We start from the raw sequence: 21,568 nt of genomic DNA on the forward strand, positions 1-21,568 counted from the left end.
AAACTTTTACTTTATTTACATTTTACACTTATTCATTTCATGATCACCCCCACAGGACTCACTTGAGTCTTCTTCTGTTCGCATGACTGTTTGTGTGTCATCATCAGAACATATTATGCTGCGGTTAATGTGGAGACAGCAGGTCTCAGGTCAGAACGACTATCTTGGGAACATTGCCTAAAGAGTTTATATGATGACACACGAGAAACTAATGTATACGTCAAGCATTGTTGAAGAGCTGAATCAGCGCCTATAAAAATAACCTTAACCAGAGGATTTGCAAAGGATGATGTCATCGCTAGAGTTTTAGTCCTCTAATTCATGTGGCTGTTCGTAGTGGAGCGTAAGATCTGCCCAGCGGGATGCATGCCGTTATATCAACAAAGACTCTTTATAGTATTCAACTGGTGGGAGTTTTCGGTGAATTACAGTGTGGCCCTGATAAATGAAAACTTCCTGCGCGCTTCGGCACTGGAATGAAAATCCGGAAAGTGACCTTCAATGAGTTTCAGTCTTTGTAACATCCTACTGTGTGTTGCTATAAAAGGTTTTGCTTTGCCACAGACATGTTTCAGGTGGAATAGTCATCATTTCTGTTGTTTTAAAAGAGGACACGGTCACTTCAGAAATGTTCACCGTGTTCAGTAACTATCAACAATGTTTTATTTCAACATTACTCATTTGGTAACTTAACAGTCAACTTTCTCACATATTAATTAAAAACAGATTCATGCAGTGTAGTCATGCAAAGTCATCTAGATTTGTAAACTGATTCATTTCTACAGAAAGACATTGGTTGGAGACCAGAAGCCAAACATCTTCTTCTGGTTATGACAGATCAACCTTCTCATTTGACTCTGGATAGTAAACTGGCTGGCATCGTTGTTCCTCACGACGGTCGGTGCCACCTGGAGAACAACATCTACTCACAAACCACTACTATGGTAAGGTCAGCAAAATTGTATCTAGCACCCGAACGTGAAGTTTGTAGGCACGTGTTGGGAGTGCACATGTTCTTGACACATTTAAATTTTTAAATTCAATTCATTCAGTGAAAAAATGTTTTCATACGTAAAAATGAACTGAAAATGCAACCAAGCTGATGAGACATTTAGAGATAGTAACGAACGCAATGAAAGTACAACCATGCACAAAATAAAATATCAAAGTGTTACTTACAAGCGCAAAAGCAAAATGCGAGGTCTGCATATTACTCGGAGCCTTCTCTGTCTTTCAGCTCTCGCCTTTCTGAGAAAGCTTGACCAATGTTGATACATGTGCGAGCCCTCGCTCGGTCTAAAGCTCTTTTCCTTTTTTTTGCATCTTCCCTGACATGTTTGCAACAACCGCTAGCCGGTTTCATTAGCCTGCCTCTGTGCTGGGGATGCTTTCTTTTAGGGATGCACCGATATGGAAATTTTGGCCGATACCCATAACCGATAACTCTTTATATTTGGGGGGCGATAACCGATATATAGGCCGATAAATATTCATATTATTTTCACAATGAAAATGCAGACCGCGGATATCTTTGCGCTAGACTAGCATACTCTTCTTAAGCCCGCAACACGTGTCATCTTCGTGCTATGTCACAGAAAGCACCAATCAAAACTCCGCATGGCCAGCAATGAGCAAGTGAAGTGGTTCAAAAAACCAAAATAAACCATCATTTATCGGCTTTCATTTATCTGCCTAATTTTGCTATCAGACCGATAACCGATAATATTAAAAATAAGCAGTTATCGGCTGATAACGATATGTCGGCCGATATATCGTGCATCCCTACTTTCTTTAAATTGATCCTGCTTCTCACGATATCTGATACTTCGCGAGACTGGAGGACATGGGTTGGATACACCAAACTTGCAATTGGGATATTCTTCCTACAGGCAGTAGGGGCGGGAGAGAGAGTCTTCATTCGCACTGTTATGAGTCACTTAACCATATACTAACTTACGAAGATGATTAATTAACACAAAAACGTTGCCTGGTATCCCTTTAAAATTCTCACACATGCATTATTGCTGTTATTATACGTGTAAACATCTGTGATGTATTGCTAAAATGTTTTTGAGTTTTCAATAATTAATAAAAGACCATTGGTTTTCCAGGAACATCCAACAATCGGTCAGCTTGCCGAGAAACTTCTAGAGAACAATATTTACTCCATATTTGCTGTGGACCAGCTGCAATATCAGTGGTATGAGGTAAAATCCCCATCATGACTTTTTAAAAAGAAATCAGTGGATGTTAAATAATGATTTTAGCCTGTTTATAAATCACTGTTTTTTATGTTTAATATGTGTTTGTGATATATACACTTGGAGCAATCGAAACCCAAATGTAGCTGCTATAGCATTGTGACTGTGACTAAACTAAAAATTATTAAACATGCCAAATTCATATATAGGCAAAAACACTATGAAGGGACCTACAGGTTGTACAGTAGTATATATGTCCATGCGTCAAGAATAGCATACTACCAAACATAATGTAATGTACTGTACCGTAACGTCTCCATCTAAACTATTTATGATTGTTTTATCACACATCTAGAGTTAAGCATCTAGAATCAAAGGGGATATATCATGAAAATCTGTTTAAGTGCTATAATTGGGTCCCTAGTGCTTTTATCAACCTAAAAAATGTGGAAAATAACAAACTAGTAACTTTGTTTTGGTAAACCATTCAAAGAATGTGAAAAAATAGGTCATTCAGATTTTGATCCCTATGTGACGTAGAAAGAGGATCTTATTATAATAATACCGCCACTTAATCTGCACAAATCCAACCATTTAGTACAGAGAGAGGAAAAAAACAAGTTTAAATTTCACCAAACCTTTATTATGGTGACCAGTGTTTGCATTTCATCAGCTCATTTGCATTTAAAGGGACTCATCCAAAAACGGCACATTTTGCTCACACCTATAAAGTGACAATTTGAACATGATATATTAAATTATTTATCGGGTATTTTGAGCCAAAACTTCACATACCCACACTGGGGACACTGAAGACTTATTTATATCTTAAAAAAGTTTCATAAAATGTCTCCTTTAAGTTAAAGTAAGTTTATTTTGTATAAAATGTACAGTAACTGGACCAGTGCTACAAAACGATTTATCGCGACTAATCGTTTACAGAATAACAGTTTTTGTTTACATCATATATATGTGTGTGTACTGTGTATAATAATTATGTATATATAAATACACACATATGCATATATAATTTTGAGGAAAACAGTTATTTATATATAAAGGATTTATAATTATATTTAATGTATATACACATGTAAATATTTCTTAAATATATATTTATATATTAAGTATTTACAATTGTATTTAATATAAATTATATATAAATGTGTATATAAACATGTTAATATTTCTTAAACATGTATTTATATATTAAGTATTTACAATTGTATTTAATATAAATTATATATAAATATAAAAATGTATATACACATGTAAATATTTCTTAAATATATATTTATATATTAAGTATTTATAATTATATTTAATATAAATTATATATAAATATAAAAATTTATATACACATGTAAATATTTCTTAAATAAATATTTGTATATTAAATATTTACAATTGTATTTAATATAAGTTATATATAAATATTAAAACGTATATACGCATGTAAATATTTCTTAAATATATATTTATATATGAAGTATTTACAATTGTATTTAATATAAATTATATATAAATATTAAAATGTATATACGTATGTAAATATTTCATAAATATATATTTATATATAAAGTATTTATAATTATATTTAATATAAATTATATATAAATATAAAAATGTATATACACATGTAAATATTTCTTAAATATATATATTATATATTAAATATTTACAATTGTATTTAATATAAATTATATATAAATATAAAAAGGTATATACACATGTAAATATTTTTTACGTATATATTAAGTATTTACAATTGTATTTAATATAAATTATATATAAATATACAAATGTATATACACATGTAAATATTTCTTAAATATATACATGCATGTGTATATACACACATAATTATTATACGCAGTACACATATATATAATGTAAACAAAAACTTTTATTCTGCAAACGATAAGTTATGATTCATTGTTTTGCAGCCTTACACTATACACATTTACATTTATGCATCTGACAGATGCTTTTATCCAAAGTGACATTACAAGGTATACATTTTTATGTCTCGAACCCGAAGCACAGGAGCATTTGCTAGTTTTGTTACATTTGCTACATAGTTTGTGACAGACATGTTTGAAGTGGGTTCACCTTCAGCTGCCTTTACTTCCCTTGGTGATTTACAGCAATCCACAGATTCTGTTGATATGTATTTAACCCAGAATTACGAACACATCAATGCTGAAAATCTTTCTTCCGCTTTCCTGCCAGGATCTCATGGACTTGATTCCAGGCAGTTATGTGGGTCGGCTGTTTCCCAAAGCATCTAATCTTAAAGATCTAGTGGTGCATGCCTACAAGGTAAATTTAACCACAACTTTCTCTTTCACTTTGTGCATCCATTCAATGACAGTTACTGTAGATGTGAAGGTCAGAAATTCCCCCTAACACTCACATTAAGTACCATTTCGGTATGACCAACGCGTCACACTTTGCTCAGGCGTGTGCGTCTGAGATGAGGAATAATCTCGCTGTGGGCACAACAATGTATTGTCCTCCCCAAAATCCACTGATCCAGGGAAACAAAAGGCTCCATTATAAACAGGCTGTGATTACAGGGCCAGAAATGCTGTGAGCTCCAATTCCCGATCAGGACAAAGCCGCTATTTTTAAACCTTTTCTATCAGGAACCTGCTTATACAAGACTGATCATAGGTGGAGACAATGAGGTCTTTCTCAAACTGGCTAACACCGTGTTTACTCTCCTCTATGTTCTTCTCTAGAAGTTTCTATCAGATGTGGAGCTACAGGTCGGGGTGGAGGACAGCCAAGCTCACAGGTTCCGGGTGAACGTAACAGCATTTTGTCCCAACGGATCAAATGTTTTTGGAAATGCTAAATGTTCCAGCGTCCAGCCCAAACAAACAGTACGAAACCTTTTAAACTCAGATACATCTGTTTTCAGTAGAAACAGAGATGTTACGTTTGATATTGAGCTATTACAAACAACAGAGTTGTTTTAAAGAGCACCTATTGTCCGATTCACAATTTTACATTTCCTTTGATGTTTAAGTGAGTATTAGTTCATGTTAAAGGAATAGTCTACTCATTTTCAATATTAAAATATGTTATTACCTTAACTAAGAATTGTTGATACATCCCTCTATCATCTGTGTGCGTGCACGTAAGCGCTGGAGCGCGCTGCGACGCTTCGATAGCATTTAGCTTAGCCCGATTCATTCAGTGGTACCATTTAGAGATAAAGTTAGAAGTGACCAAACACATCAACGTTTTTCCTATTTAAGACGAGTAGTTATACGAGCAAGTTTGGTGGTACAAAATAAAACGTAGCGCTTTTCTAAGCGGATTTAAAAGAGGAACTATATTTTATGGCGTAATAGCACTTTTGGGAGTACTTCGACTCGGCGTAGTAACACCCTCCCTCTCCCATTATGAGAGTGAGAAGGGGAGCGGACTTTTCAGGCGAGTCCAAGTACTCCCAAAAGTGCTATTACGCCATAAAATATAGTTACTCTTTTAAATCCGCTTAGAAAAGCGCTACGTTTTATTTTGTACCACCAAACTTGCTCGTATAACTACTCTTCTTAAATACGAAAAACGTTGATGTGTTTGGTCACTTCTAACTTTATCTCTAAATGGTACCATTGAATGAATGGGGCTAAGCTAAATGCTATTGAAGCGTCGCAGCGCGCTCCAGCGCTTACGTGCACGCACACAGATGATAGAGGGATGTATCAACAATTCTTAGTTAAGGTAATAACATATTTTAATATTGAAAATGAGTAGACTATTCCTTTAACAATATGCAAAAGGTACAAACCCCAAAGTAAACGATGACGCGAGTTGTCGTCTCCAACGTAAATCTCTTTTCTTGGACTACAACAAACACATGGATTGTAAGCAACAGTTTACTTCCTGGGATTGGTGATGTACACAAGATGTAAGTTAACTCCTGTTAGCAACCGAATCTTTCAAACATGGTAACGAGCGTCACATTTATTTCTGACGTCAGAAGAATTCAAGCCATTCACAACGTACAGAATAGCTGGCAAATCAGGGACACAGCGCTTTTCAAATCCATGCGATTCAGGAAGAGAGTGAAATCTAGAGCTACAAAAATGTACGGTATATGGAAAATAATGTGTTTTTTAACCATAAACCACGCAAACACATTGTATTGTACCAAATACACAAAATAACCTTGTTTTAAAGCAATGAAATAGGTGCTCTTTAAAGGAACAATTTACTCAAAAATTACAATCCTGTCATTATTTTTCCTTTATATAGACGCACGATTTTAATTCACGATTAAAGTGTCCTGATTACTTTACTTTCTTAAAAAGAAAATCACGATAATTTACTCACCCCCATGCCATCCAGGATGTTTATGTCTTTATTGATTCAGTCGAAAAGAAATTAATTTTTTTGCGTAAAACATTCCAGGATCTTTTTCCATATAGTGGACTTTAGTAGACGTAACGGTTTACAGTTTCAATACAGTTTAAAATTGCAGTTTCAATGCAGCTTCAAAGGGCTCTAAACGATCCAAATCGAGGTATAAGGGTCTTGTGGAGTAAAGGGTTAAATATGGTGATAATAGTGTGATGGTCTGGGACTGTTTTGCTGCTTCAGGACCTGGAAGACTTGCTGTAAATGAAACCATGAATTATGCTGTCTACCAAAAAATCCTAAAGGAGAATGGGTCTCATTTATTAAGCACGCGTATGCACAAATTTGTGAATGAGATGTGCGTACAGATGTTTTCACAAACAAATCGTGATTCAACAAAAACTTCTAAATACGCAAAAATTCAAGAAAACTTAAAACCACTCGTATGCAATAATCACGTACACTATGTTTTAATAATGTTTATAATAATGTTGATTAAAATTTACATGATTATATTTTATATTATAATATTTTCTGTATTATATATTATTATACATGATCTATATTATTATTATTATTATATACATTATATTATATATTATTATAGCCTACTTATTATAACATATAAAGAAGATGTGTGTAATGACAAATCTTCACGCTTTCCTTCCTCACTTTTTAAATCTTTAGATGTAAGTGTCTGCTTAATGCCTAATGTAAACGTCATGTAAATGTAATGAGAAGTCCAAACATCAATCACTTGATCTCCAGTCTGTTTTATTTTAGATACAGATGCGCGTCTCTGTCATATTAATTAAATGTCATATTTGTTGACAGATCCAATACTTCTTTAATGTTACTTCGGTTGGTGGACAGCACTTGCTTCCTCCAGCGACAGCAAAACCTCCCAAATAAAAAATGCAAAGCAAAAGGGAACTTTACCGATAATAAATATGATCATGGATTTCTTTTTGAGCTCTTTGGCTTTTATGACAAACTGCTCTAAAGTTTTCTGTGGACCAGCGCTGCGGAAAACCCTTATATGGAGCTGGTTTGGGCGTGTTTTATGCAAATTACCAACCTCGTGTACGCGGCCGCTCATGTATAACACTCAAAATTTACTAAAGTAAGAACAAAATCATGTGCGTTCGCACGTGTTGTGAATTAGCCGGAAAGTTTTCGTGAGAAGTTCAAGTGTGCGTATAAATACGAAACGTACGCAATTATTAGTGAATGAGACCCAGTGTCTGGCCATCTGTTCGTGACCTCAAGCTGAAGCGAACTTGGGTTCTGCAGCAGGACAATGATCCAAAACACACCAGCAAGTGCACATCTGAATGGCTGAAGAAAAACAAAATGAAGACTTTGGAGTGGCCTTGTCAAAGCACTGACCTCAATCATAATGAAACGAACGTCATTTTTGCCAAAACCGATTACACATAAGTACTTTTAAACCACAACTTCTCGTCTTGCACTATCCGTGTGACGCACCAGCGCGACCTTGCGTAATACGTAATCATCCAAAAGTCACACATTACATATGTGAAACGCACACTTGTGGACCATTTTAAACAATAAACTGACACAAAGACATTAATTGGTATCATTCCACATACAACAACGTTTGAACGGTCTTCTTTCTCCACACTTGTCAACACTGGAGTGGTAGTTTTGCATACGCCATGCATGACCTTTCGACGTGATTACATAATACGTAAGGTCTTGGTGGTGTGTAACACAGTTAGTGCAGTTATGGTTATAAAGTACATAGTTTTTATTTTTTTGGCTAAAATAGTGACCGTTTTGCTAGACCCTTATGCCTCGGTTAGGATCGTTCAGAGTCCTTTGAAGCTGCATTGAAACTGTAAATCCTGGAATGTTTTCCTCATCTCGACTGAACAAAGAAAGACATAAACATCTTGGATGACATGGGGGTGAGTAAATAAGTTTGTGTGCGTGATCCTGATGATGTCACTATGTCCGTATGATGTCATTCTGTGTGAATATGTGTGTGTCATTATTCCACATTAGCAGTGTGCTCATGAGAAAACATTAAAAGCATGTGGAGGCAGTTAGTCTGCTACAAATTTACAAGCTTGTGTGTTTTAAACATCTGTGTGACGTGTCCAAACATTGCATATTTTTAACATAGCAGACTGGCTATGAATAGTATTTGCTGTATGTTAAGGATGTCATTGAGAGGGCGTTTGCATGGATCCTGTAATTACTTTGTCGTCTCCTCCGCAGGTCTTGTTTAACGTCACTGTTGGAATGACCTCCTGCCCACCAGAGGGCGCCGATCAGGACGTTGTGATTTCCATCAGGCCAGTAGGATTTAATGAGTCCGTTACCGTGCGAGTCCGACAGGTCTGTGGGTGTGGCTGCACGGAGTCACGTCTTTGTCACGATGACCCAAACCCCACAGCTTGTTCTGCAGAGACTTCGAAACCGATGGACGTCTGTAGGGAGGACAGGACCAAACCCATCTGCAGTGGCAGAGGAATCTGTGAATGTGGGATGTGTGTATGTGATTCCAGTAGATTGGGAAGCATCTATGGAAAGTTCTGTGAGATGGATGATTTCTCGTGCCCGTATGAGAGAGGGCTGGTGTGTGGAGGTTTGTGATATCTCTGAATTTTTTAACTGTCTATTTAATCTCTATGTTTTTGAGAAAAGCATGTGCATTTTGTGTGTTTCAGGGCACGGGCAGTGTGTTTCAGGTGAATGCGTGTGTCTGCCTGGGTTCACGGGTGAAACCTGCGACTGTCCCGTCTCCACAGAAACCTGCGTGTCGGATGACGGATCGATTTGTAGTGGTCTGGGAAAGTGTGTGTGTGGCAAGTGTGTGTGTGATGACCCGCGGCGGTCCGGAGCGTTCTGTGAGAAATGCCACACTTGCTACAGCTCGTGTCAAGCTTACTGGTAATCTTTTTCTCTTTTCACTGATGCTGGGTGATGAATAAAGTACTAAATATGATATCAAAGCTGCAAGCAGCGATGAAAGGGCTCTTACATGCATGGCCAGTGCCACCCGATGGCCTTAGGAAAGAAGTGAACAGGATATGCATTTGAGGGGTAATTATAGGAGGAATATGGCAAAGATATTTTAATGTGCCACACCTCATTTTGGGCAGCAGGTGGTGCTATGACTGTAACTGATTATTGTCATGTTGATGTGTTCAGGCAATGAAACGTATGAAGTCTGAGGCAGGTCAGACACCATATGCCTAAGTTACACCAACTTCCTGTATCATGGCAATACATCAAACTATGCCAGGACGCCATGCACACGCCTCTTATCGAAAAGTCAATATCGTCGTGATTTATCATCGCAAAAGCATTAGCAAAGATTAGACTGACCAAATATAAAGTTAATCTGGTAAATCTAGATGAGAAGTTAATTAAAGTATAAAACATGTCACTTCCTGTTGCCAGCTGGTGGCGCTGTGACTTTGAGTGAATATTGCCATGTAGATGTGTTTAGGACCCTCATCATACTCCTGCGTAGGGCCTACGGCGTAGCCTTGACGTCCTAGGTGACGTGTAATTACACATGCACACCGCTAGTAGGCAGTATCCATGCGAGTTACCCACAATAGCAGAGCAACAGCCGAATAAGAAGCAACTTGCCCAATAAACCATAGATATGTATAATAAAGGCTAGATGTCTCGCCTGCGGTGCTGTTTGCCAATTGAGTGGAACGTCCGCATTTGGCGGCCATCTTACCACAGGGCGATCACTCACTCACAGCATTGCGTTTAATGGAGCATGTACTTTTAAATGACTATAACTTGCTAAATTTTCTACCGATTTTAAAACGGTTTGGTTTGTTATAAACGTCAAAGATGTACCTATGACACTGCATACTTATACAAAAAAAAATCATGAAACATGTTAAAGCATCCAGAATTATAGCCTCGTTAATAACGTTTGTAAGAAACCAAACCATTTGAAAATCGGTGGAAAATTAAGCAAATTATGGTCATTTAAAAGTACATGCACCATTAAAACTCAATGCTACGAGTGAGGGAGCTGCCTGTGGTAAGATGGCCGCCAGGTGATGACGTTGAAGACTCCGCTGTAACACATCTAGCCTTTATTATACATATCTATGCAATAAACCCACAAATGAGAAGACCAGCAGTGATGGAGGTAAACAAACAGCGAATATTGATGCAGTTCGAGTTAAATATCACATATCAGCTTGGCTCATCTTTGTTTTACGACTGTCCGTATTGGGAAATGCGATGCAGATCTTTTTGACCTGATGGGAGGGTTTCAAGAAGACCAATCACAACGCTTGCGGTCCGCGTAGCATTGACACCCTTCTATATATTGGGAGAGACGAACGTCAGGCCATGCCGTAGGCTACTTTGTAGGGTTCACGTCTCTGTTGAGGCTACGCAGTACAATCGTAGTATAAAGCCCGCTTTTTATAAAACATGTGAAAAGTTAAAACAACTTCCTGTTTCGTGCCGAAACTCCACAATTTGTCAGGCTGCCACGGACACACCCTCCAACGAAAAGTCAAGATCTCCGCAATTTAGCATTGCAAAGGCTTTTAGATGAGACTAACCAAATATGAAAATGGAGTATGCTAAATTTTGACTTCTGGAAATGGCAAAAAAATTGAGAAAATTCAAAATGGCTGACTTCCTGTGGGTTTAAGGGCTTGATCCTGCCAAATTTCGTACTTGTATGTTTAACGTAGCGGGTTCTCTTGAATTTTTGTTGGTGCCGCTATTGAGCCATTTTTTACACACCCACTTTTGAAACTTATACCACATGTAATTTTTTCACCACTTCTGACGCTTGTGCAACGTTTTCGAACACGTTTAGGCCCTCAAAAATGCGATTCATTTCGAAGAAGAAGAAAAAATGGAGCAAAACTAATAGAGCACTAAAAATTTGAATTATTTAATTATTTTCAATATAAATTTGACAAATGTACATTTTTAAAAGAGAGCCTCAGTTTATTTCTGAGGGTGTTTAACTGCTTAATGAATTTATCTTTCTCTCTAAGGGATTGTGTAGACTGTCATTTATCCAATGAGCTGGGATCTAACAGTGTCCAGCTTTGTAATCACAGCTGCACTCCATTGGTGGACTATGTTGATGACATCAGAGGTCAGTGATACAGATTTAACCTCAGATTTAACACAAACCTAATAGCTCTGAGCTTGACATTGAAAGTGACGTGTTACCTGCCGGTCATGAGAATGGAACCGGTGACCTTCTGGTTACTTTTTAACCATTACGCCACACCTGTCCCATTAGCTTAATTTTCATTGGAGCTTTATGAGATTATGATTGTAATGATACAGCATTGATTAGCAGGAGTGAGCTGTCGCAACACAGAGTGAGATATTTGAGTGTTATTGTGTACCAGGTGTAATTAAATAAACTGTGCTGTTATATAGAGCTGATAAGAGGAAAGTACTGCCTGTATCCCACCAAGAATAAATGTCATCATCGCTTTCTCATGGATGTGACGACAGACGGACCACAGCTGCACATTAGCCGGCATCCCGGTGAGACTGAATTTCTGTTTACATCTCCTCCTCCAGCTGTTTACTTCAGTTACTCCTCTTCTAAGCATGATGCCTTGTTTTAGAAAACTAAGATTTTTATTAACTTGATGATAAGATTTTGGAGTGAAATATGATCGGGACATTTCCCATCAGGTTGCTCTTTCATAGTTTAATAGACACACTGGTACACTTACTGTAGTTGAATAAACTTCCATTGGACAAAATGAAAATTGGCACACATGTAGATCAGTAGATGACATAAGCCCTTTTCACACAGACATTACGTAAAATACACGGGAAAGGCATTCGGGATTTTTCCGGGATCCTTCGTTTTTTTGTTCATTCACACTGCCATGATTACCTGGCACCTGATGGTCCCGGAAAGATACGTGACCTATTGAAAGTCCCGCCCTCTCTTCTACGCAGCGTCTGAAGTTTGCATATTATATATTATTTCTCTCTCCAAGAACCACTCGCGTGCATTTTTGTTTATGATAAGATTATAAAGGAACACGTGACGCGCCGTTCTAATGCTGGGGAATGATCTCTGCTTTAATACAGTTTTCAGACATTTCTCATCGTGATTGTTTATATGCATTTAAAACCCGCATTTTGAGGAGCTGAACGATATATCTTGTTGGGATGACGCGCAGGTATTTTCCTTTATTATAGCTCAAATGAGCACGTGACGCGATATTCTTTTATGCTGCTGAATGATCTCCGTTTCAACGCAGTAAGTGACGAGCTAACTTACCTGATATCTGCTTCAGTCCAGTTTGCTGACATTTCTCGTCATGAATGTTGTAAATCCCTTCTTTTAAAGAGTTGAACCAACTTCATGTTGCCATGACACGCGCGTCCACACTACGACACGTGCGTAAATGCGTCTCATTTATCATTTCCTGATAACTTTTTTTTTCTGATAACTGCGTCAATCTAGTTTGCAACATTTTTCGTGGTGATGGTGAATGTTAATATGCATGTTATCTCTCCTTTTAAGGAGCTGAACCATAACTTTTGTTGTGATGATGCGCGCGTCCGAGACCCAAGCGGTTTCACGTGTGCCTCGGACACGGGTCAAGTAATTTAATTTAACTCTTTCCCTGCCATTGACGAGTTAACTCGTCAATTAAGAGAAAATGCTTCCCTGCCAATGACGAGTATTTCCGCAATACCGCAATTACCCATCATGTGTTCGGCTCTTCTGCAACTTATAAAACCCGAAAGTATCGCCCTAGGGCAAACAGCTGTATGTTCGTGAAAGTTTTGAGGATCGCTCTGAATTTGATCTTCACAAAAATGCAATTATCTCTAGCTCTATAGCTTTTTGCTCAAAATGTGGTGTTTTTGAAGAAACCTACCCATATTTGAGATGTTATGCACTAATGAAGGTATGATAAAACTTTTTTTTTTAAAGCAAAGGGTCTGTTTTTTCATTTCATATATTGTATGTTTATGTGAAGAGTTTGGTTCCAAAACGCAATAAATCCATTTTGACAAAAACCGCGATAAACGCGGCGGATATTGGATTTTGCATGAAATTACTTTTTAACTTATTCACCGCCATTGACAAGTTATCTCGTCATTTATGAGTTCATATTTAACTAATAAATGTGCCTTTCTGGACGAATTTCAAAGTGAAAGTGTAATACCGCTTTTATCCACCAGATGGCGCCAAAACGAATTTATCAAAAACGGAAGTTAAAAAGAGTTAATGGTTTATTTTAACTGCGTTTATGTTTGATAGTCATTCTGAGTCTGTTCTCTAACATAAATTTCTTTACAAAAACGAATTTTTTTAAGCTTTTTGCTCAAAATGTTGTATTTTTGAAGAGAAATATCCATATTTCAGTGGTAAATTAAGTAGAAAAAGTAAATATATAATGAAACGTTTTTCCCCATTTTGTTTGTTTGTTTATTGTTTGTTTGAAAGCAGAGGGTGTGTTCTTTAATTTGATATAAATTGTATGTTTATATATTTATAGAAAATAATTTTTCCTGCAAGGAATTTTGTGAACATTTTGTTAAAATCACAAAAATGCAGGTGGGCAACTTTTCTCAAAAAGGCTGGCAGTGAATGAGTTAATACTGAACAGATACAATACTGATTTTGGTGGTAACTAAATTTTTTTTTTACAAATGGTGTTTATCACGTTTTGGAACCGAACTCTTCATATATTTTAAGAAGAAAATTTTCTGGAAGGTATTAAACTTTTGGCAACTAAAAAAAACAAAAAACGCTAGCGGGGTAAGAGTTCAAATGAATGCTGACTGCAGGCACGTCGGTGCAGTTAACATTCGGGTTCACTGTGTCGGGTCGGACTCAGGTCTAATTTTGTCAAGTTTTTCTCGGGTCGAAAAAATTATTTATGCACGTCGGGTTCGGGTAAAAAGTGATTTCGGGTCATTGGGTACATTTCTTTGGACAAGTGTGAGGTCTGCATAATTTCTTTTGAAACTAACAGAGACATGAAATGACTGGGTTTTCTTATTAAAAGTCTCTATTTGTTCTCAGTGCAGCAATTAGGATATAAAAGATTTGTGATCTTGTTTGTGCTGATTCTTTCCTACAAGTCTCTTATAAAGCCAATCGCCCCAAATGTCACATTGGACACAAACCCACACCCTTCACTGTTTCTGAGAAAGAGCATTCAGTGTGTGCGCGACCTGCATTCTTTATCCTCAGCTTGATCTCCTACTTCCAAATCTCCATGGAAACCTACAAAATGTCAATATGGTGCTTTATCGTCTTTGTGGATCACAGCCAAGCTGACTGGATTTCCCAACACTGACCGCACAGGGAACAGAAGGAGAGGATCTATATATCGGCTGTGTGTTGATCGTCACCCGTGAGCTAGCAAAAGAATCTTACACAACGGTCCATCTGGTTTGGTGATCAGTGGCTTTGGCCTGAGGGAACTCAGCTTCCCGCTGAAGACCACACAAACATCTCCCTAATGTTTAGGTTTCCGATGATTTTTTGGACTCTCTTGTTTTAAGTAAATTCTTTCTGAATTGAGCTGTCACATTAAGTGTTTAGAAAGCAGATGGTTTTAAGCAAGGATCAAAGATAGCTGAGCGCATAAATAAAGTCCTTTTCACACAGAGATTACGGAAAATGCATCCGGAAATTGTCCGGGATCGTTTGATTTTTGGTTCATTCACATTTTCTGGAATCTGTGCGTGCATTCACACACACAAACTGTGAAGATCCCATAAAGACATGTGATGTATTTAAAGTCCTGCACTTGGTAGGTTTTTCCACATCGTCTTAAATTTGCTAATTTTTCATTTTAGTTTATTCAATTCAATTTTATTTATATAGCGCTTTTCACGATTGTTAATTGTTTCAAAGCAGCTTTACATTAATAGAAGCAGGGGAAAACACAGAAAAACCGACAAACAATATAAGTAGCAAAATACAGCGGCTATGAATAAACTTTAAAAGCGAGCGTATTAATAATGTATCGTATACAAGAGGGTACTAAGTTAAGCCAATGTCGGCTGACTCCCAGGGTTAAAAAAAACCACTAAGAGAAAAACCTCCCGACTTTTTTAGCCAGGAGGGAAAAAAGTCCTAGGAGGAAAAAACCCCTTGTTTAACAGAACAAAATCTGGTTCATGTCTCAAGTTTTTCTCCTAGACAGCACAAATGTGATCTCTTCAGTATCTCAGTTGTTTCTCTTAGGTGGAAATGCAACAGAAAGCAAATGATGAATTTGCCATTCCCAGTGTTTCTTTCTCCTGGGATTAAATGCTTGTGTGTTTCCTCTAGAGTTTATAGTCCTAAAAATTGTGTTCAGGCTTTTAAAGACACCAAAGCCATTGACTTCAATATGAACCCCAGTTTTTCTCATCTTTCTGTCTCATTCATGTATTTTTATTTCGACTTAGTGATGTTTCATTTAGGTTTCAACCTGCCTCAGAAGTTTTTCCAAACATTCCTAAGAATTCCCAGCCCACCCAAGCTATGAAAGAGCAACTGCTGAGCATTAAAATATTCCTGTGGCTAGAAGAATGATGCAATGTGGGGATTTTAGGAATGCTTATTGTGTTTTTTTTCATCTGCCAGTGTGTGATTGGAGTGAGAGGTCATTCAAGACGTTTTTCAGCACTTTCCTCCTGACGGTGATGTTGGGTATCAGTCTGCTGACCATAGTCAGATATCTACTGAGGACAAGAGACTGTGTGTGGCAGGAAAACACTGACCAAGAGAGCTGTAAGGTACATTATTATATCTTTTTGTTTTAAATCATCACATCTGTAAGGAGTGTACGACTGAAACTAACCATTAGTTTCATAATCGATTATTCAAACACTTTTTTTTCAGATTAATCGGATTAACATCTAATCAGATTATTATAGCTAAAAAAAAATTTATTTAAACTTTGTATTTAAAAAGTGCAAAAGCCTATCAGCTGGAATATTACTCATATAATATTTAATATTGATGTTTTTGTCCTTTGCTGGCTGTCTTAGCTTCTTTATGCATTTTGAAGAGAGCAATGAGCTGTGGAGCCAAGACATTGGTTGCAATTCACAATCTTCCCACTAGATGCCGCTAAAAATCTACACAGTAGACCTATGCATAAAATAGTTTGTCTAGTTTTTAAATTGTAAAATGTCTTTAAAGGCGGAGTCCACGATGTTTGAAAAACGGTTTGGAAAAGAAGACGGGCCGACTACCAAAACACACTAATAGCCAATCAAATCAAATCAAATGCCGGGTTGCGTATGTGTGGGGCGGGTCTATCAACAGAAGGTCCAGATTCTATTGGGGTAGGGGCGTGTTTGTTTAGGTGATTTCAAATATCAACATTGGCTTTCAAACATCATGGACTCCGCCTTTAACTCTTTCCCAGCCATTGAATTAAGAGAAAATGCTTCCCTGCCAGTTTTTACAGCAATTTATATTTCCGCTATTATCCACCAGGTGGCGCTCTTACACAACTTATAAAACACTTTAGCATCCACTGATCCAAAAACAGTAAAAACTCTGTGTATGCTTTGATCATCGTTCTGAATCTGATTTCTAACAAAAATTCCTTTAAAAAATGCAATTATCTCAGCCTTTTGCTCAAAATTTTGTATTTTGATAGAGACCTACCCATATTTGAGAGGTGATACAAAGAGACCAAATGAAAATAGGATTAAACTTTTTTTGAAGGCAAAGGGTCTGTTCTTTCATTTTAATTAGTTTTTTATATATATATTTAAGGAAGAAACTTTTGTGGAAATCATAAAAAATGCTTGCGATGGCTGGCAACCTTTTTATAAATGCTGGCGGAAAAAAAGCAAAATGTCAAAATATAAATAAACAAAACATATTGAGTTGTAATCTTTAGGGATGCCATGTTGTGGAAATCTTGCCACAGATTAATAACTTATTTTGATCTTCAACTTTAGACCTTGATCAGTATTAAAGGGCCCACAAGGCAGCATTTTTATGTTAATAAATCATCTTCGTAAGTCGGTATATGGTTAAATGACGAATGAAGACCCTCTCGCCCGCCCCTACCGTCTGTAGGAAGAATACCCCACTTGCAAGTTCGCTGTATCCGACCCGGTGTCCTTCAGTCTCGTAAAGTCTCAGATATAGAAAGCATTTACTCCCAGACACTAGGGGGAGCTAGTAGAGAAATAATACTCAGACTTGCCTGGTGTGCCTTTAACACTTTATGTTTTTGACAAAACAAATAAGACAGATATATGACAGTGATATACAGAAATAAAAGACCAACTAATCGATAATGACATTTGTTGACTTTTTTTTACGATCGATTATCATCGGTTAGTTGTTGCAGCCCTGAAGGAATGTTTGTGTTTGTCAGACATCGATTGCTGTTTCATGCCAATTTGTTAGCTGCACAATAATACTGATACTGTATTTAAAACTTTACATTATAAGAGCAGAATTTTCAACATGTAAACTTTAGATTTAAAGTTGTAAATCTGTACGTTAATGATTATTTATTGTGCTAGTCTTAAAGTATTTGAAGTTCGTATGGCTTATAAAATCTTTTTATAAATACTTGTTGATATGTCTCAATACAGGATTCATCGTATGTTCCCTCGACCAATGAGAAGACGATAACATACAGGAGGGATCGCTTCCCAAACCAGCCGGTGGAAATTCACTCACACATTCCGAAGATGCCTATGGGTAATGCGTGGCAGTGACGGGGTCAAAGGTCGCTCCAGAAACCAATCACAATTTACAAAGCACTTAGCTGAAGCAATAACCTGTGTAGATTTGTTGTTTTTTATTTATTACATTAAAAGGCATTAAATGTTTCTCATCCCGACGGCACACAGGGTGAAGAAACGAGGTACGAGCTAAACCATACACAAATACCTAAATGATACTTTTCGTTCACCTCTATAGATGGGCCAGTTACCTGTAGAGTTTTCCTCATGTGCTATATTTTCGGTATGTTAGTTGTTATGAATGAATGAATGTTTGATTATTTTATTTAACACTACAGAATCTGCATATGTTCTGTATGCAACGGTATGATAGTGCTTGTACTATTTCTGCAGTACGTATAGATTTGATGAAATGTGCAGTATACAAGCAAAGTACGGTACACAGTGTTAGATACTGTATCCCACAATGCTATGCGCTCGAGTTATATCAACAATGCATAACTGCTTTAAAATGCAACATTTGTCAAATAGATGGCACTTATTATTGTGTAATGTAATGTGATTTAAACATTAGCATCACTTAGACACATTTATTGTTGCATTAATCAGCATAGATAAAGCAGTATGCTCACATTCCCTAGTGAATTTAGTCTGTGGGAAAACCTTTGATCTGCTGTGTGGTGTTAGTCTGCCATCTAGTGTTCAACTCACACATAACATCTTAATTATTCTCAGAGTAGCATCTTTATTATAAAAGTGGCATTTGGGTTTATTATTAAAGGTGTAAATATTTAAGTAAATATGAATTAACGGTGAATTACAGAAACATTTTCTGCACTTATACTGCTCAAAATTTGCTGCACGATTGCCTGAAAAACTGGAATTTTTTCTGATTTGGTTTACTGTATGTTCGGGTTCTTGTATTGATTTTTATTGATTGCCTGCTGGTCAGTATTTATATGTTGTCGTGTACTACTGATGCTCTTTTTTTTGTAGTTGTTGGGCGCTGGAACCTATAATGCAGTGGGCAACGGTAGAGTATAGGGTTGCAAAATTCTGGGAATTTTCAAGGCTGGAAACTTTCCATGGGAATTGAATATATGGGAATAAATTGGGAATTGGAAAAGATTGCACAGTTGCCTATAACAGGAAACTTAACCTCCTAAGACCCGAGCTTTGGTTTGTCTTCTTTTCAGATTTCTTCCTGTTATTTTGGGGTTAGGAAGAATCAATAAATATAATAACCAAATATTTTTCTTTAAACATGAAGCCGTGTGATTGTCCACGTTTGTGTATAGCAGGTTCCAGTTACACAGAATTAAGTATTATTGTCCAAACAAGAAATAAAGTAGGTCTTAGGAGGTTAAATGTAGTTAAAAAACTTGCAGCATAATTTTGTTTTAAACTAAATTGAATGCAATTTCCTGCACATGCACACAGCACACTCCTTACAGGAATGATTTCTGAAGGATTTTTGATCAAATAAATCCAGTCTTGATGATTTTAAGTTTAAGATTCTTCAAAATTTGTATTAGCTTGCATGCATGTCTGCTTATGACCAAATAAATTGTTTATTTATGTTTGTAGTTTATATACAGTACTGTGCAAAAGTCTTAGGCCACCATCACCAGCTTTGTTGTATTAGCAATGTTTTAATGCATCTGTATTTATTTTTCACTCTTTTTTAAGTTACAAACAGAAAATACAGGAAATATGTACACAAAATTAAAAACAAAACAATTTTCAGGACTAAATGTCGTCTTCAGGCATCAGTCAGTATTTAGTGTAATCTTTCTTGGCATGAAACACATTTTGAGGAGACTGAAGTCATTCGATTAGAATTAGAAATTAGGATTTAATTTCATTTAGGTTTAAGAGATCCTGCAATTTCCTGCTATTGCTCAAGTGGAAGAGGAGTTTACCCTAAAAACTTAAAACGTCAGCGTATACGTTTATACTGTTTTTAATACTACATACACATTTCCTGTATTTTCTGGTTGTATTCTAATAAAGAGAATGAGAAATAATTGTATATGATCACTAAACAAAATTCCCAAAATTTTCAAATAATTCCCATCATTTCCTGTAAGTTCCCATTATATTTTCCAATTTGGAATATTTCCTAAATCATTAAGTTCCCATGGAAACTTTCCGCCCACTTTGCGACCCTTGTAGAGTACATACCTCTGTGGTCATTACCGTAGTATTCCTGTGGCTCTTATACATCTAGTTTTAACACTTATGTTTACATCTGGTAACACTACATAATTATTTAATTCAGTTTTGTTGTTTTGTTTTTTTTAGGAATAAATAATTTGAACTTTAGTTTTTTTCTATAGTTGAAATAAAACTTCTATAGTTTTTCTATAAATCCTGGTATATAGAGTTTTAGCATTTGAGGGCTGTGAATTACACTTTTGTAATGACTGTGTTTGTGAATGCACTTGGATCAATCAAACTAAATCTTTATGCCGGCTATTTTCTGTTGTACCCTGTTTGATTTTATTTAAACAAAAATATTGTTTCAATAAAACGCACAACATCATTATTTTGTTTCTGTAGAATTCATCAGTCAACATAGTGAATGTTTTATTAACATAATGTGTGATTACAAAGCCACAACAACGAGTCTGGAATTATATACATTCATTTAATTTATATATAGGAGTAGTAGTTATTGGTTACATTTTAAGGATTATTTTGCTTTTATTCTCCGGTCTCACTTTTTCAAATAGCTCAATTGGTAGAGCATGATAGCAACACAAGGTTTGGGGGTTTGAGCAGCAAACATATGCTACTGTATAATGTTTACCTCGGCTTAAATCAACTGGAAGTCATTTTGGATGAAAGCATTCCCAAAATGCATACATAAGATAAAAATAAGTAGTTGGTAGAAAATAAATTAATATTGTTATTTTGACATTTTCATTTATTATTGTAAATGAGAAGATTAAACTGAATTAAAGAACCCTGTTTATTTCAGCTGCATTTCTTATAATGACCGCTAAGAGGCGCCAAATACTCGCAATTTAATTCACGACAGCTTTTTAAACTTTATGTCTGGTATATTTGTGGTTTTACAGTTTATGATACATTATTTGGTTATAAATTAGTTAGGCATGAGCTAAAACATCTTACAGACACACCGTATCACTGTAAAAAATGTATGTAGAAATAACAGTATTACTGGCAGCTGGTTGTCAGTAACTTACTGTAGATTTTACATTTATGTTATTTACTGGCAACAGTTTCTTCAAAGTTAAATGAACATGAAACTTTTCAGTCTTAATCTTCTACAGTAAGTTACTGGCAACCAGCTG

At 36.3% G+C, this 21,568-nt stretch overlaps 1 protein-coding gene across 2 annotated transcripts in view; it reads left to right on the forward strand.

Annotated features, from left to right (window-relative positions):
• itgb8 (integrin, beta 8) overlaps positions 1–20,796 on the forward strand; it is a 35,179-nt gene extending 14,383 nt beyond the window's left edge. For both annotated transcript variants that reach the window (XM_073858626.1, XM_055219659.2), the window contains exons 6-15: positions 786–944; positions 2,112–2,207; positions 4,434–4,523; positions 4,946–5,089; positions 8,817–9,186; positions 9,269–9,491; positions 11,594–11,697; positions 11,991–12,101; positions 16,174–16,325; positions 18,156–20,796. In XM_073858626.1, coding sequence (XP_073714727.1) covers positions 786–944; positions 2,112–2,207; positions 4,434–4,523; positions 4,946–5,089; positions 8,817–9,186; positions 9,269–9,491; positions 11,594–11,697; positions 11,991–12,101; positions 16,174–16,325; positions 18,156–18,281 — 1,575 coding nt within the window. In that variant the 3' untranslated portion in view covers positions 18,282–20,796. The remainder of the gene's footprint in view (positions 1–785; positions 945–2,111; positions 2,208–4,433; positions 4,524–4,945; positions 5,090–8,816; positions 9,187–9,268; positions 9,492–11,593; positions 11,698–11,990; positions 12,102–16,173; positions 16,326–18,155) is intronic.
• The last annotated feature ends 772 nt before the right edge of the window (positions 20,797–21,568 follow it).

Source organism: Misgurnus anguillicaudatus, chromosome 20 (genome assembly GCF_027580225.2).
Source record: "Misgurnus anguillicaudatus chromosome 20, ASM2758022v2, whole genome shotgun sequence".
NCBI classification, from domain to species: Eukaryota; Metazoa; Chordata; class Actinopteri; order Cypriniformes; family Cobitidae; genus Misgurnus; species Misgurnus anguillicaudatus.